Source organism: Plectropomus leopardus, chromosome 10, assembly GCF_026936395.1.
Source record: "Plectropomus leopardus strain MGB_pleo_1.0 chromosome 10, ASM2693639v1, whole genome shotgun sequence".
NCBI classification, from domain to species: Eukaryota; Metazoa; Chordata; class Actinopteri; order Perciformes; family Serranidae; genus Plectropomus; species Plectropomus leopardus.
The window spans coordinates 11,820,620-11,837,155 of record NC_142185.1 but is presented as its reverse complement, the minus strand read 5'-3'; the positions used below and the strand labels follow the sequence as shown (position 1 = coordinate 11,837,155).

The 16,536-nt window shown below is 38.5% G+C and overlaps 1 protein-coding gene across 3 annotated transcripts in view; it reads right to left on the bottom strand.

Moving 5' to 3' along the window:
• Positions 1 to 7,239: 7,239 nt before the first annotated feature.
• LOC121949095 (low-density lipoprotein receptor-related protein 1B) overlaps positions 7,240 to 16,536 on the bottom strand; it is a 312,361-nt gene continuing 303,064 nt past the window's right edge. For 2 of the 3 annotated variants that reach the window (XM_088083040.1, XM_088083041.1), the window contains exons 87-91: positions 15,073 to 15,149; positions 13,281 to 13,371; positions 12,792 to 12,942; positions 11,001 to 11,075; positions 7,241 to 8,547 (exon numbers count right to left, since the gene is read on the bottom strand). In XM_088083040.1, coding sequence (XP_087939166.1) covers positions 8,407 to 8,547; positions 11,001 to 11,075; positions 12,792 to 12,942; positions 13,281 to 13,371; positions 15,073 to 15,149 — 535 coding nt within the window. In that variant the 3' untranslated portion in view covers positions 7,241 to 8,406. Of the gene's footprint in view, positions 8,548 to 11,000; positions 11,076 to 12,791; positions 12,943 to 13,280; positions 13,372 to 15,072; positions 15,150 to 16,536 lie in introns of all 3 variants that reach the window. The other variant, XM_088083039.1, reaches the window with a different exon arrangement.

Here is a 16,536-nt window from a genome sequence, read left to right as displayed (position 1 = left end):
ATTGCCTTCCTCCCATGTTTTTTGAAAGAAATCAAGCCGGTTTGCTCAGGTTTTAAAGGGTTTAAGGGCAATATCCAGGACAGCTCTCAAACATGTTTTCTTTTTTTTACATAACAATATTCATAAGACTGGAGAATCAGTGAAACGCGAGAAATACATAAGACACCAAAGAGCCTCCACAAAATCGACCGTAACTACATGTTTTATTATTGCTTGACATTTTGTTGTGTTGCATTGAAGTTGAGAAGAATTGGTTGAGTAAGGGTCTTATCATGTATTATCATTGTTTGTTTTCATCCACTTTGTCTTTTGTTCCTTTTCTTTTGCTTTCTAAAAGGAGCTTAATAATCTCTTCATAAAAAGTGCTCCATAGTCAATACACATGTCAAAGTGTAAGAATGAAGGTGAGAAAATGTGCAGTACCCAATCAGCATGCGGTCTTTAGTGCTGCAGGCGGCTGTGATCAGGGACAGAGTTGTTGCAGAAAACACAAAAGCTGCCAAAGAAAGAGTGGACCCTCCCACAGATTTATTGGCCAGGCTTACTGAAAGTGCAGCTTTCACCGTGGGGATTACAATTCAGGCCCATTTCCCCCTTTAATCCGGTCATTAGTCAAGGTTTGTGAGGACACGGAACATCCTCCACTTCGGGCCGTCCCTGCTGCATGTAAATACAACGACTTGTTGACCAACATTTTCAGAACAAAAGACCCATTCTTTAGTAATCAGCCTTTAGAAATGAGATAGATGGGAGCGGGTCGTAAAACTACAGAATGCATTTTACAGGTCGTTTCAGGACGGAGCAGACTCATTCTAAAACGCCCGGTAATAAAACTGATTCATGAACCATGTCAATGATATAATTTGTCACCTGTGATTTCAAAATTATTTCTACAAGGCCAGCTCATCTACCTTTCACACCAACCCCCCTGATATACGATCTCAGCTTAACGTAACTCTTGGTTCTTACTGTTCTTACTATTTGTGCTGTACTGTCATATTGAAAATCGTGAAATACAAATGGCAACATTCATGACCCCAGAAATATTTGGGCTCTGTAGTATCCATGAATTGCTATTTTGTAGCATAAAACAACTTTAGAGGTTTGGTAATTGTTGTTGATAATGTGAGGTTAGGTTTAGGCACATAAACTACTAGTTGTGGTGAGGAAAAAATTGTGTTTTGCTTATATGATCTTACATGCCCTCAGTGTTGGGGGCACAATCCTTACACGAAACAGTAATGTCTCAGTAAAAAACAATCACTTTTCTTGCCACTATATGACAAGAAACACTATAACGTATTGGTGAAAAAAAAATCACTTTTTGTGGCACTACCCACACTGAAAACAAAGCAATGTCTTGGTGAAAAAAAAACAACTGCATCTTATGACACTATCCCAGCTTGACAGCAATGTAGTTTGTTAAAAATAACCACTTTTTGTGCCAATCCCCTGGCAGTCAACAATTGGATATCACAATTAAAAAAAACAACAAAAAAAAAAAAATGCTGTGAATGTGCCACATTAAAAGTTGACCGTATTGATAGATACTTAACTTAAGAAAGAATGACGGTTATATGACATAGTAGATTCCAAATCTTGTTCTAATATTCAGTCTTCTCTAGTTTTTAGTTGATTCTAGTCATGCAGCATAGTGCTGTTGTCAGTCAGGTGACTTCATACCACAATCACACATTGGCCATCACCTTTCTTTGAAAATGACCGTAAAAAAGGTAGCATCACCTGTTCTTCACTGTCCAACTGTATGAAGTTCAACACACTGATGTGTGAGGTTGTAGCTACATTAACTGGAGGTAAGTTTGCAGCTGTTTCCATCAGACCATTCTTCTTTCCTCTTACAGTCTCCCTCCCTCTCACCGCACACAGAGAAATAAGCAGCCTTGCTTGGTGCAGGCTGTAGCATGAGTATGCAGGAGCTGTTGTTTATAATGTGAATACGACTCCTGCTGTTATTGATTCTGTCCGAGAGATGAGCCCTCTGGGTTTTTGTGATGTTTATGCAGGAGAATGGTGATGCTTGCTAAGTGGAAAAGAGACAATAAATCAATAGGCAAGGTGAGGGGAGGGGAGAGCCAGGCATCTCTTAGTTCAGGACGAGTTTTCAAATTTCAGTTTTTCTTTTCTTTTGATACACTTTAGGGGCTGAGTGACTGGGCAGCAGCCCTTTCCTCATTTACCCAGTGCAGCTGAGTTCTATTACTGCCGAGATGAAGGTCTTCATTAGCCGAAGACTGTTGTGTGGAGAGAGCCTTGGGTGAATTATAATGTACTACATCCCAGAAAACTTTCACTCATTTACCCTACAAGAGTTTTTTGTTTGTTTGTTTTTAAACAGATTTAGACCACTAGTGTAAACAATTAACACAAAACTGCAAAGCTGATGAAAACAGAAACATAATTGGGTTATCTGAAATGTTGTGATCCAATACAATTTTTAACACCACACATTGCTGACAATAGAATTCAGTGACATAATTTTTAGCTTTTTAGTTTATTCTTGACCCTATGTGTGACAATAGAATACGTTTTTGAAACTTTTAACATCATCTAGAAGTAGTACTCATCAGCAAACAATTTCAATTTGAATGCATTTGACTGAAAAACACAAAATGAAGTTGAATGGATCTCATGCAACAACATTTTGGGACGTTTATTCTAACTTTTTTCTGAAAGGTTTGCCGGCTGAGTGTTCCAAGTTCATAGATGGATTACTGAACTAGCCTACTGGGCACTAAGGCCCAAGCCAGGGACCCAAAGTGTCAAGGGCCTGATGGCCTTAGTTCACCTGCAAAATATAAAAGAAATTAACATGTCCTGACCTGGAGGAGACTTAACATGCCCACACAAAAAAACAAAAATAGATGCAATGGAACTGCAAAAAGAAATAAAATCACTATATAAATAGGCAAAACAACCATAGAGTGACTATAAAGAGACACAAAATGATTAAAAAATGCACAAAATGACCTTAAAGAGACAAAAGAGACACAAAAAAACCTACAAAAACTACAAGGATACACAAGATGACCTCAAAGAGACACAAAACAACCATGAGGAGATACAAAATGACCTTGAAGAGATACAAAATGACTACGAAGAGAAAACACACAAACACAAAGATACACAAGATGACCTCAAAGAGACAAAAAATGATGACAAAGAGACACCAAACAAACATAAGAAGACACAAAATGACCCCAAAGACACACACAACTACCACACAGTTACACAAGATGACCTCAAAGAGACACAAAACAACCACAATGAGAAACAAAATGATCTTAGAGACACAAAATGACTACAAAGAGACACCAAGCAAACACAAGGAGACACATATGACCCCAAAGAGACACCAATCAACCTCGATCCACGAGACACAAAATGACTACAAAGAGACACCAAATGAACACAAGGAGACACAAAATGACCCCAAAGAGACACAGAACAACCACGAACGAGGAGACACAAAATGACTACAAAGAGAAACGAAACAAAGACATGGAGACATAATATGACCTCAGAGAGACATAAAATGACTACTGTACATAAAGACACAAAACAAATCCCAAAGATACACAAAATAATTACAATGAGATAGAAAACAACAAAAAAAGAGGCGACAACCAACACAAAGTCTGTGTGTCTAGTTTCTATGCGTGAAAGGTGTAGGGCCTTTTGCATGTCCGTGTCTTGGGACCCATTTTCTCAATACACCCCCGTCAAAATCAGATTCTCTTAACTGTTTGAGCTACACAGACCTCCTGTAAAATCACTTGTTGAAACCTGCTAAATGTAATTTGTTTATAAAGAGGTGGCATTTATCAGAGATTTCATCAACAGCATATAAACGCCCATGAAATTGCTATAAAAGTCTGCCCATCCTGCTGGACATTTGAATTAACAAAGATATTACCAAGTAATATAAAAAGGACCTAACACCATATTGCTTTAAGTCCTACTGCTGGAAATCCGCAGGCAGAAACAAACGAACAAGCTTTGAAAATATTCAACACAGCTGCCAATGTCATCAAAGCAGAGCTGTGACAGACAAAAGGAGAGGATGGCTTGACATCAAAAGCCCAAAAACCAAAGTGTTCAAAAACTCAATAGGACATGGTCAGAGTAATCTAGCAGACAGAAACATAGACGAAAAATAATTACATAGCAAATAAGATTAGACTGCATATGGAGGGGATGTCCCTCTGACAGAGACCTGGACACTAACATTAGAAATTACACGCATTGTTAGTTTAAAAAGCCCCTTTTACTGATATATTTAATCTATAATTTAACTCCCATCTATTAGTGACCAGAAGGAAACATGGAGCCTCTAGCAGTGCTCTGTAATTTGCACAAATTGGACCATAATCAAATCACACGTTTAGTAAAAATGTAAAACTTGTAATTATTATAATTGTTAGTATCAATAACTCATCTGCAGCTTATCAATTAATGCTTGGGTAAGTAAAAACATTATTTGGAGCATTCTGCATTCTTTCCTTGACCTGTTTCAATATCAAAGTCATGTTTTTTTGTTGTGGAAAAGAATAGAAATGTATATTGCTTTGAAAAGGCTTTCAGGTTGGTTTGCACAATATATTTAAGCCCTAATGGGAAACACTGACATCTGTAACCTTGGAGATTGCTGCTGAATAACCATTTTTTTTAAAGCTATTATATCCACATTGTCATTAGCATTTTCACATAAAATATTTACTGGTTTCAGCAGAGTTTCTTTGACATCAATCACTTTGTGAACTGAAACAAGTATAAGTTTACTATTAGAGGAAACATACAATTCACTGGTGGTCCTTTAAATGAATGGATGGAAGCAGAGAACTTACCAGCAGTGAAACATACCTGTAGTATCTCCACGATAATGATGAGATCATCAGGTGTACAGTATCACATTTACAGTTTCATCATCCTATGCTGCACAACTAAAGTTCAAACATAGTTCATAGTTTGTAGACACTCACTAATGACATATTCCAGGTATGACCTCTTGATGATGTCAATTGGCAGTTTGCTGTGTTCACATCCTAGATGTAAAGTTAAGTTAAGTAAAGTTAGTGGAAAGTGCTGCTGGTTCCTGGAATACATACTGAAGAAAAAAATAATGCAGCATTTTTGTTTCTGTTCAGATTTTTCACAGATATAATTCAAAGATTTCACATCTCTTTTTCCAAGATAATCGAGCCACCTGGCAGGTGTGGTATATCAAGATGGTGATTAAACACCATGCTTACTACACAGGTGTGCCTCTGGATCCTCACAGTGAAAGGCCACTTTAAAACATGCAGTGTGATCACACAATAAAATGCCACAAAGCTTTAAGGGACTGTGCCATTGGCATGGTGACTGCAGGGATGTCCACCAGAGCTGTTGCCCTCAATCTCCAATGTTGTTTCCCTGAATTTGGCAGTACATCCAGCCAGCCTCGTAACCGCACTAGTTGGCAACAATGACAACTACGGTCAGGTCAAGACTCACTTCAGGGTTTGCAATCAGCTGTTTGGGTGGCTGGTCTCAGATGATTTAGCAGGTGAAGATGCTGGATGTGGTGGTCCTTATCTGATGTGGCTACATGTGGTCTGGAGCTGTGAGGCCGGTTTTATTGCCAAATTAACAGAAACGACATTAGAGACACTTTATGGTAGTGAAAGAAACATTAGCTTCACAGGCAGCAGCTCAGGTGGACATTCCTGCAGTCAGCATGCTGATGGTACACTCCCTTTACACCAAGACACCTGTGGTATTGTGTTGTTTGATAGAACTTCACATTTCAGAGTGATCTTTTACTATGGCCATGCCAAGGCACACCTGTGTAGTAATGGTGCTGTTTAATTAGCATCAAGATATACCAAACCTGTCAAGTAAATGGATTATCTTGGAAAAGGAGACAAGCTCCTAGAGAGGAATATCTATTATATCTATATCTACAAAAAATATCATATCTCTATCTATAAAATGTCCAAGGTCTTTAACTTAAACTTGTGAAAGATAGTAGGAAAAGCAAGTGTTGCATTTAACTTTTTGTTTAGTTTACCATACCATACCACTAAATTACCATTATAGATGTTTCTTTTACTGATATCCTGAATGTTAATCCTACAAAGAGCAAAACAGAAGTCTCCTGGATAGTTTAAATAAACTTAAAGTTTATGTCATAGTAATCCTTTATAATTCTTTCAACTTTTGTTGCATGGGTCTTTTCATCAGTTTGGTATGGCAGATGGCTCTGAATACTATGAGGACCATCAGCCCTGTTGTTGCAGAACAGAGAATCAGAATTTGAAGCTCTGTGAACGGATGTTTCTCTCACAATGCTCCTGGGGTGTTGTAGCTGACTTTTCTCCTTATGTTTTTATGAAGACAGGCTTGTACTTCTGACTTTTTTTTTTTAAAGAAGAACCAGATATTTTCCAATGCCTTAATTCCTCTTTTGTACTGGAAATTTAACCATGAGAGTTTCATGTCCATCCAGGCCTTGAAACCAGCCTTCACCTAGTGACAAACTACTGCCTCCCAAACTATTCCTATAAAAGAGACTGAGATGAACTTTGAAACAAGATGCTCACATGTTGAAACACAATAAATCTCACCCAGCGCAGGCATATTGAATATTTGATTAGCACTTAATTTCTTAGCTGCAGTTTCAGCAGAGCCATCCACATTTGTCTAGCCATTCCTCTTTCTTTTATCAAATTGGCTTGTCTTTATCTGAGAGACACATGTCCAATTACCACATAACCTTTAATAATAATGTGGACATTTAACATTTTGTAAACATCCTGTGTCATCACAGCACATTTCACTGAGTTTACTGTGGAGGACAATTAAGGAAGCTGGAAACTGTGGCATCTATTTGTACCATCATCAAAATGTGGTGGGCTGGGTGTGCTGGCAGATCCAGCCGATAGCACAGACAGATGGAGAAAGGGCAGGAGTGCTGCTGCCTCCTCTGGTTGCCATGGTGAGGGAGGAGGTGAAGTGTGTAGAGAGACAGCCATTGTAAGTAAAGTAAAAGGAGACTGAATTATCATTCAGTAGGTGGCACAGCCGCTGTGTCACCACCACCAGGTAATGAATGGTGTTGGCCTTCCTGCACACACAGGGAGGGCAATAATCTCCCATCAGCCACCTTCCTGTGCGCAGCAAGTAAAAGACCTCACACTGTTGATTGACTTGTCAGGTCAGTGGCATGTGAACCGCGGAAATATAACAACTCTGCCAGTTTGATTGTGGGGTTGAATATGCTATGTTGTCATCTGCCGTAGCCTTAGAAAGAGATACAAAGTGGAAATAAGCCCCCTTTATTCAATATCGATTTACATTTTATATAAAAATTACTTACATTTAATACATTTCTTCAAAATACAAGCAGCCAAACAACATACAAATCAAATACAAAATTATAAAATTTCTTATATTTATCATCTTCCTTTTCTGAAGTAACAGATGTGTTTATAACTCTCAATAACCTTTTTGTAGCTGTGGTAAATCTCTTTCGTGTCTACATCTTTAATCCATCTGTTGATATATGAGACCTAGAAAAATATGGTATTCACTATCTGTCTTTTCAGTGTACAGTACAGGATCTGGAAATCTGATCGCAGAACATTCAAGGTGGGCTTCAATCTCTTTCACCAAAAGATAAGTTCCTGTGGTTTATTACTGTAGAAAACAGAGCGGATGGAGCTGGAATCCACGGAAATGGAAAAAGACACAAGACCTATGGAATTACATATTGTGTGAGAAAAGATAATGTTGATAGTATGACCTTCACTGGAAATCCAGTCAATAGATCTGTTGGGTAGCGAGGACAAAAAAAAGACAAAACCTCAAAAATATCAGGCGTCATTGCTAAGCTGTGAAGCTTTGTGGTTGGTATGTCATATGACATATGAAAAAGAAAAAGGAGAGAAAAAAGCCTTAGAAACAACCCAACTCTTCTTTACTATACTTACATTTGTTCAGAAAAATTGAGCCAACCTGCTTTCTTAACCTTCACAAAACGACACGCTGTCCGTATTCCACTTGAACTAGAAACAGGTATGGGTACAAATTTTAGCACTGCATTTTAAGGTTTAAACTGTGCACAAGTGTGGCTTATGGTGTTAATAAAGTTTTTGCAAATCAGCAGCTTTACTTTAGTGTCACAAAGTATACAGTGTAGTGCTGTATAACTTATGTTTGACAAACATTAGAAAGCAAACAGTAAATGGAAAATAAATCTCTTCAGCACACCAACAAGGACATTATGCTGATGCTAAACCGGTAAAACCTAAGAGCCTCATAGGAAATAGAAAACTTCTTCTTTCCTCCTTCATATTATACATTGTACACTGTGGTAAAAAAAGAAGTACAAAGTGTAAAGTTAGGCTATGCGGCGGTTTCATGAATTGTCCCCTCTAGTTTCTTTGGGAGTAGCTCTCTCCTCTCGTCAATACTGATGACTGGCTTCCGGCAGTTTTGCCCGTCGATATAGATCTTTGCATACACTGGGTTAGAGTAGTTCATGGGCTGTACAGGAAGGAAAGATGATGGAGAAACATTAATATTTGTTGACACAAATGACTTTAGAACAGTGGGAGTCTTAAAGCTGCATTAAAAGATTTTTGTTGTTTTGGAACAAGCTGAGACGGACTCTCATCCCAACTCATCACATACTGCCACTTTGTCAGTCGACTTACATGTCAAAGTATTACACACTAGGTAACCTTCTGCATCAGTTTTGAAACTCCAGGCACAGTGTGACAATTTACGACATGGCCATGGTGTCCTTTTATCAAGACAAACTTCCTTTTTACAGGAAATTTGCAGTTTCTGCTTGTTATATGCATACAGTCTCTTTCAAAATAAACCTACAATGTACATAAAACACTTTTTCTTGGGTTAATTTCTTAAAGTTTAGGCAAGAAATGTCTTATTGGTTATGTTTAGGATGAATTAAACCCTTGGCTTACCTTAAAATAAATATGGCCGTAAGCAATGTTATGTAATGTCAAGTAACATACTTCATAAAATGCTACCCACCATACATTATTATTAAAATCATTCTATTCATTTTTTTTTGTTTCCCATGGGAGGAAAACAGTGGTCTTGAGGGTTTAAGCCTAAAGTTTGATTGACCCATCCACCTCACCTCTCTATCTTTCTCCCCATTCATATTGCAGTAGCTGCAGGCTGCAATACGAAATGCTGCTGACTGTTTTTTCATACAGCAGTGAAGGGTGCCCCTGTGTGTCAGTGTCTTGCTGTGACATCCATTGACAAAGTGCCAGTAAACTGGGTTGTTGCCCACTGCGTCAACAACTGCTGCTGTTCGGTGTGTATCATACCACCACAGAAGGTGCCTCTCGCGTTGGTATCTCACACCGAGATCACAGACAAAGCAGCAATATTTGACGAGTTGGGTGTGAGACCGCCTGGCTGAGAACAGACAGATCATCCTACAGTGTTGCTATAGCAAAAATTACAAAATACTTCTAAAAAGCCAGCAGATACTGAACAGCAATATCATTTATCTGGAGTTGTGTTCTGTTCACCTGATGAATTGTAATATTCACTCTTTAGGCTTGTTTTTGGTCTCCACCATCACGTCAGACAAACATCTGGCTCTTTAGCTGCTCTATATACATTTATAACTGTCACTGACTTTGCTTCTTTGCTGTTTAGTGCTGGGCGGATAGCATCCAGTCAGTTTACCAGCTGCTGTGTCTGAAGACAAGGTTGCTAAGAACAGAATTTGCTGTCCAGTTTGCAAAAAAAGAGAGAAAAAGTAATGAGCTAAAACAGACTCAATATCTTTATAGCTGAAGGGGACTGCAGAGTTGGAGGATAATTCTCTGTGGGTTCATCACTACAGGGAACCTCTTGTTAAAATTACCCAGGGCCATTCAAGCCAGTGTTAATATCAGAAAAATGCTGATTAGCGCAGCTTTAAGGAAAGTCCACTGTGATTATCAAGATTTAAAAAAGTGGGCTAAACATCTGAGTATAACTATCTGAAACAGTACAAAGAAAAGCACGTCGGACTCATGCATACTGTATTAGTGGATTGTTATTCAGCAAGCAACAGTACACAAAATAGGGCTGTCAGGATTTTGAGTACTGGTTGATCTAAATGAGCTTTGGATTCTGATCATTGTAATCAAAGCAGGATTGGCAAATTTCTCAGTATTCTGTATAGCCGACTTTGACAGAAAACTTACAGTTTAAAGGCTGTGCCAGCGAAGTGAAATTGGTTTTTAACAAGTGAGGGAACTCATGCTGTTTCTCTAAAGAACCATTCTACCATCATGTGCATTTTAAGTGTTTTAAGTTTGTTCAATTAACTGATGAAATAAGTTATTGCTATTTATTACATTTTAAATAACCTAATGGATCTGATCATATGGCCTTAGTGTGGTAAATTCCATAAAATTTGTGGTAGTTATATATCTTTTTAAATGAATTTGAAAATGTAAATGACAATTGTCACAGCGTTAAACCAAAGATCTTGACCTTCACGAATCAATACATGATTTTTCTAATGATGGCATAACCTTTGGCGCTGAAAAAACAGTTAAAATCAAAATTGAATCAAATCATGACCTTAAAAACTAAATACTAATGGAATCATGGATATGAAAAATCGTGACAGCCCTAACAGTAACATACAGCACAACCAGGAGATATAAAGCCATGCAAGCCCACTGTCTAAATAGCACAGTAGTAGCTTTAAAACAAACAAACAAACAAACAAACAAACAAACAAACAAACAGTATAAATTAATTTAAGTGCAGTAGAAAACAGCCCTAGATGACTGTGGATGTTACCTTGACTCACTCTGTCCTGATTCACATTTGGTTCAAGTAATCATATCAACTTGTTTAAAATGTCTGCCAGGTAACTGCACAGTGCACACTGTTTGCCTACACAAGTGAATTTATTTTCTGGAGGGCAAACACAAAGTGAAATTTAGAAAATTCACCTGTCCAGGGATTACCTCCTTGGGCACATTATTCATGCCCAAGGTGTGAGGGTCACTGGATTTTACACACCAGCCCTGTAACACAACAAGCACCACCTCTGTTTACACTGTAACGTTAAGTATACTAACACAGCAAACAGTTTGATGCATATGCTGCACGGCCATCTACTTCTTAAATCTATTTACACATTTTATAACCATTTCAGTTGTTCAAATTTTGCATGACTCAAAATGAAAAGCACTGAATTAAAGAAGTAGGGAATTGTAGGGGACCAAGAGAGTGTAGCTGAATACAGAAGCTGGTTGAGATTCAAGCCGGCGTGCCTCTTTGGAAAATACAGCCAGATTGGACTGACAATAGCAGATGTCAAAGTTGGCAGGGCAAGAAGCAATAGCATTAGGCTCGAAACTCTAGCAGGTAAGTTAGATAACAACATCAGTGGAAGTGTTATGATTCATTTGATATGCCGAGTGTTAGTGTAGGGTTGAGGGCCATGAACAGAATAAATCAGCGGCTGGATGGAAGCCCCACCGGTTCATAGCACTGGTACATTCCTGCACACTTCTGTAGACAGCTGTTACTAAATCTCTAAACCAAAACCTGATGTAATTTCATTTGATTTATACCAAAACTAGACATAACATTATCACAGTTATTGTGCCAAAGAACACAACACAGAATCATTATTATAATGTTGTAAAGTAATTGGTTGGTGTCCTTTCTCCTTGCTGCAATCCAACACAGAGTTAGACTGTGTTTTTTTTTCAGGTTACCAAAAGTTTATTGTATATCGTCTCATACTTGATTCTTAGATGCAGATGTAATGAGTTAAAGCACAGATAATTATGCAGGTTCAGCTGGGGCGTCGCTATTTTCTCGACTAGAAATGCTGGTGCAGCAGTGACACTTGTGCAACAAGTTAAATAATTAGCAAGTGTGATAAGGATTGGCATCAATCAAGGCCAGTCACATCAGCCACGCTTCTTTCCTTCTCAAGCACGGCATTATTTTTCAAGGATGTGTTAAGAAGTGATTATACTTTCACAAACTAGCTTCACATACATACAATTGATGCTTTGTTTTTATTCCATTTGACTCAAAAAGGTTTGAACTTTTAACATTCAACTCAACTAACTGCAATATTTTCTCCAGGTATCTCTTGTATATTGAGTAGGTTGTATGGCAGTGTATTGCTGCCACCTGATTTATTTATTTTTTTCAAAGTTAGGCATAATAAAGGGTGGAGTCTATTGAGTAACAGGCTGTCTATGAGAAGTCGCTACAGTCTGTGTCATTGCCAACCTCTCATCCAAATATGGTTACTTCTGGGACCAAAAACCAATATGGCAATGACTGAATTGCCAAACTTGAGGCTTCAAAAGGGCAGTCCACAAACCAGTGGGTGATGTAATGGTAGTTTGTCCATTATTACTACACTATAAGTGTTTTATTCATATATATGTAATTATAGTGTGTGAGTTTGGTGTAAAAGACTGAACAATGAAGTTTTTTGTAAAAACTGATTCATTTGTCAGAGTAATATTAACAAACAACATAAATAATATCCTGTTTTTAATGAGAAGAATCTTTTTTAAACAATAAACTCTTCAAGTAAAAATCTAAAAATGAGCGTGTATTTTTTGTCATTGTGGCAGCAGCCGTTTCTTGCACTGCATAAAACACCCAAAGAGCTAAGAAAAATGAAAATTAAATTTGTTCTGAGGCAGATGTAAAGCTTTAGTTTTCTGTTGGCACTGAGCTTAATTTAATTTTGAGTTTATAAAGCCAACCTTGTGAGGGTCCAGCGTGAAGTTGGGTCTCAGCAGGCTTCCTGCATCAGCATGGTTGTCATGGTCCACTTCATACATGTTGTATGACGGGTTCCCAATCTCCACGTTTATCCCTCCGTTTGTCATGGGCTGCCTCTGAACACGTTTTCCCCTGAGGTGATGCGGAGCCAGGAGTCATTAACATGATACACAACATGCAGGTCAACATGCTGTACAGCTTTGCACGGCTCCACAAAACAAATCATATCAAACTACTTGGCACACTTGGAGTATATAGCTTTGCTGGGCAGAGCTAAAAGCTGAATTATAATCAGAGGCTCAGTGCAGAGGTTGTGTGTCCTGCTGAACATGCTGGAACAAACAAACTTTTTTATTTATAAAGCAAAGATGTTTATTCATCTTCAGAGCTGTGTAGTGTTGGATCTCTCATCATCTGTTGCCAGTTAGAAGCCTCTTTCTTATTTGTAATTTTTTTATTTATTTACTTACCTTTGCCTCCGTCTGCAGATGTAAACACCTGCTACCACCATCACTATCAAGATAACCAGCAGGACCAGAGGCACAATGATAGCTATGCTCCCTGAGAGACAGACAGGGGAGAGATGGTGTGGAGAGATGAGTAACGATTGAAAAGCACTGAGATGGGCTCAGATAGTGACATATTGTATGGAACCATCCTTGACTGTCACCTCAAAAAAGGCCTTGTCTTTTCCCCTTGGGGTTGTTTGACTGCAAAGTTAACTCTATTTTCAGAACAACTGTCCATTACATTTGGGCTATAAGTAATATTTGAACAAACCCATGCATTCTATAAAGATGTGCATTTTTTTTTAACAATTGCAAAGATCTTAGTTAGAAAATGGAGAATAGAAGAAGTCCCAAGGGTAATAACGCTCACAATCATAATTATTATCTTTTTACTTTACTTAAGAGATTTCAATGTATTACTGGGCTGGCAGCAGCAGCTCCTCTTATTCAAAGGAGGTAAACCTACTGATTGAAGGCTTTTTCTGTTCAAACACAGCAAACTGGCTAGGTTGGATGGAGTACAGGAATTCTTTAGTTACGGTGCCAATCAGCATCATGTCCAATTGTGCGGCACGAGTTGGATTAACTATAAACCTGCCTGCAAGAATGTGTGGATGTTTTAAAAATGTGATCATTCTGATAAATTTGACTAAAATGGAATGGGGAAACAGTAGAAATTTTATGCTTTCCCAGCCAATTCCCATTCCCAGGGCATCAAATATGGCAGCTTGGTCAGTGGCCATCATGTTTGATTCCAGCACACAAGGCTCCCTGTAGTGTCTGTATGACATTTATGGGGCTTTCAATTAACTCCAATGTAAAACCATTCATGGCAATGATGTAGTACAAAAAAGCAAGAGTGTGCGTGGGCTGAGAGAGGTGGCGGATGGGTCAAACAAACACAGGACTTCCACCCAGGAGACCGCTGTTCCTGTTACATGTGAAATATTGATTTACAAAAACAAAAAAGTCACGACATACATGTCACAAAACAAAAATCACGTCTCTCTGATATACTCTTTAACTTACTTGAGTTCCACAACATACATATTTTAACCAAAACTATGATTGTCTTTCTAAATGTTACCAAGTAGAGAGAGTATAGATTGTAATTTGAACATAAAGTAGGTCAAGATACCTACTTTTCCTGTGAACTTGGAAGTTTACTTTGAAAAGACACTGCATGTTATGAGCTGAAGTTGACACACCGCCCCTGACCATCTAAAACTAACGCTAGAGTAGGATACTTAAAATGTACCCAGCTGTCACTGGGCGACAATATGATGTCACAAAGATGTTGGACTTTTACGCTGGACAGATGGTAAATGTTGTTTGGAATGACAATCAAGTTAACAAAATTTGATGTTAACATCATAATGTTTTGCAAACACTAGGTTTTGGTCACCATACCTCATGACTAAAGGTCATTATTCTGCCTCAAGAGGATGTTGGTATGAGACATTCAGAAGATATCTGATGCTGGTTACTGATTAACCTTAAAATATCAATGTCATCTGTTGTCAGTATTCTACGTCAAACTGATGATGGTATTTAGATGTTGTCCTGACATAGAATTTTGGTCACCCGGCATCACAACCTAAATTCAACCAAATATCAACATTGAACAACTGTGAGCTGGGGATAGACCACTGATCAACCTGCCATATTTAAAAGTTGGGAGTGAGAATGTGTTGAGAGTTCACACAGGATATCTTAAGGTTTTGTAATAAGACTCGAAATTCCCAGAACTCACCTCCGCTGGTGTTGTCTGATCTGCTGCTTTTAGGGGCGGGTCTCTCACACTGTGTTCCTGCCCAATTGGCTGAACATCTGATGAGGTCAAAAGAGAGTGAAAATAAACTGTCATTAGAATACGTTTTCCAGCAGAAAAACTGCTGAGAAAACACCTTTACAATGAACTACATTATGATGTGACCGTGGCTTACATAAACAACACATTATGATTCAGTCTTGCTATGGAGTGCTTTGATCCAACACAAACAAAACACCACCTGGAGAGAGAGCACTATGTATATACATGTTGTGTCCATAAACAGTGTGAATTAACATGTTGAATATTCAGTGTAGAAAATTATCAAAAGGATGACAGCGGGACAACAAGTCGTCATCTCATTTGTGTTCCAATGGGATCCGATGGGTGTGATGTATGACCCTTGTTAGAGGAGGTGATATCTAATTTCACACGACTGACGCAGATGGGTCTGTAAAGCATGAGTGATCTGGTGGGTGCGACTGGATGATGACAGAATGAAATTACTCTAAATTACATGCACTCTAAGAATCAGAACATCAGGCTATCAAAAATAAGAATGCAGCCCCATACACAGGGAAATGAATCACGCCCTCGTTGAACGAAATGTCACAGCAGCATGAATTTTAATGGAGAATTGGGAGCAACGGGGAGTTTGATCTCCTTTGGGAGGCGTAAACCATGAAAAGACTAATTCTTTAAGAAATGATGACACTCTCTTAACCTGTGTTGAAGGCACTAAAGATAAACACTGATTACTGATGAGATGTTCAGCCTAGGAAGTTATACGCATATGTGATGCCTGGTCAGTAACGAACATATTCAACTTGCCATCATGCAAAGGTTGCAAATGCACAGACTGAGTACCACATCACACAGACAGTGTCACGTTTTAGTCCCCCACTCGATCTCTGTGTGCTGGGTGACGACTGCATGAGATGAGTGAATGGGTGGCAGTGAGGGGCAGCAAAGGTACAAAGTCGTGCAGCAACTGATAATGTAATAACTGCCACATCAGCTAAAACCTGCTCATAATGTCCTAAACAATGTCAAAATTAAGTACGTTAGTTTAATATAAATAAAAAAAATGGAAATATGTTTATCTACTTTGCCTAACTGCTGCTACTACCTCCAGTAATAATAATTATATAGATTTAAAAGGAATAGTTTTCCATTTTGTAGGGTAGGCTTTCTTGCCAGCAGTTGGATAAGAGGATCAATATCATTTTCATGTCTGTGCAGTAAATATAAAGCTGCAGTCAGCAGCTGGTTATCTGAGCTTAGCACAAAGACTGGACAAAGGGGGAAACAGCTAGCATGGCTCTGTCCAAGGTAACAAAATCTACCAACCATCACTACTAAAGCTCACTAACATATCTCTGAATCCCCCTTTATTTCACCTGTTTACGGCAGGAATATCACGCCATCATGCTACCTCACCATTCT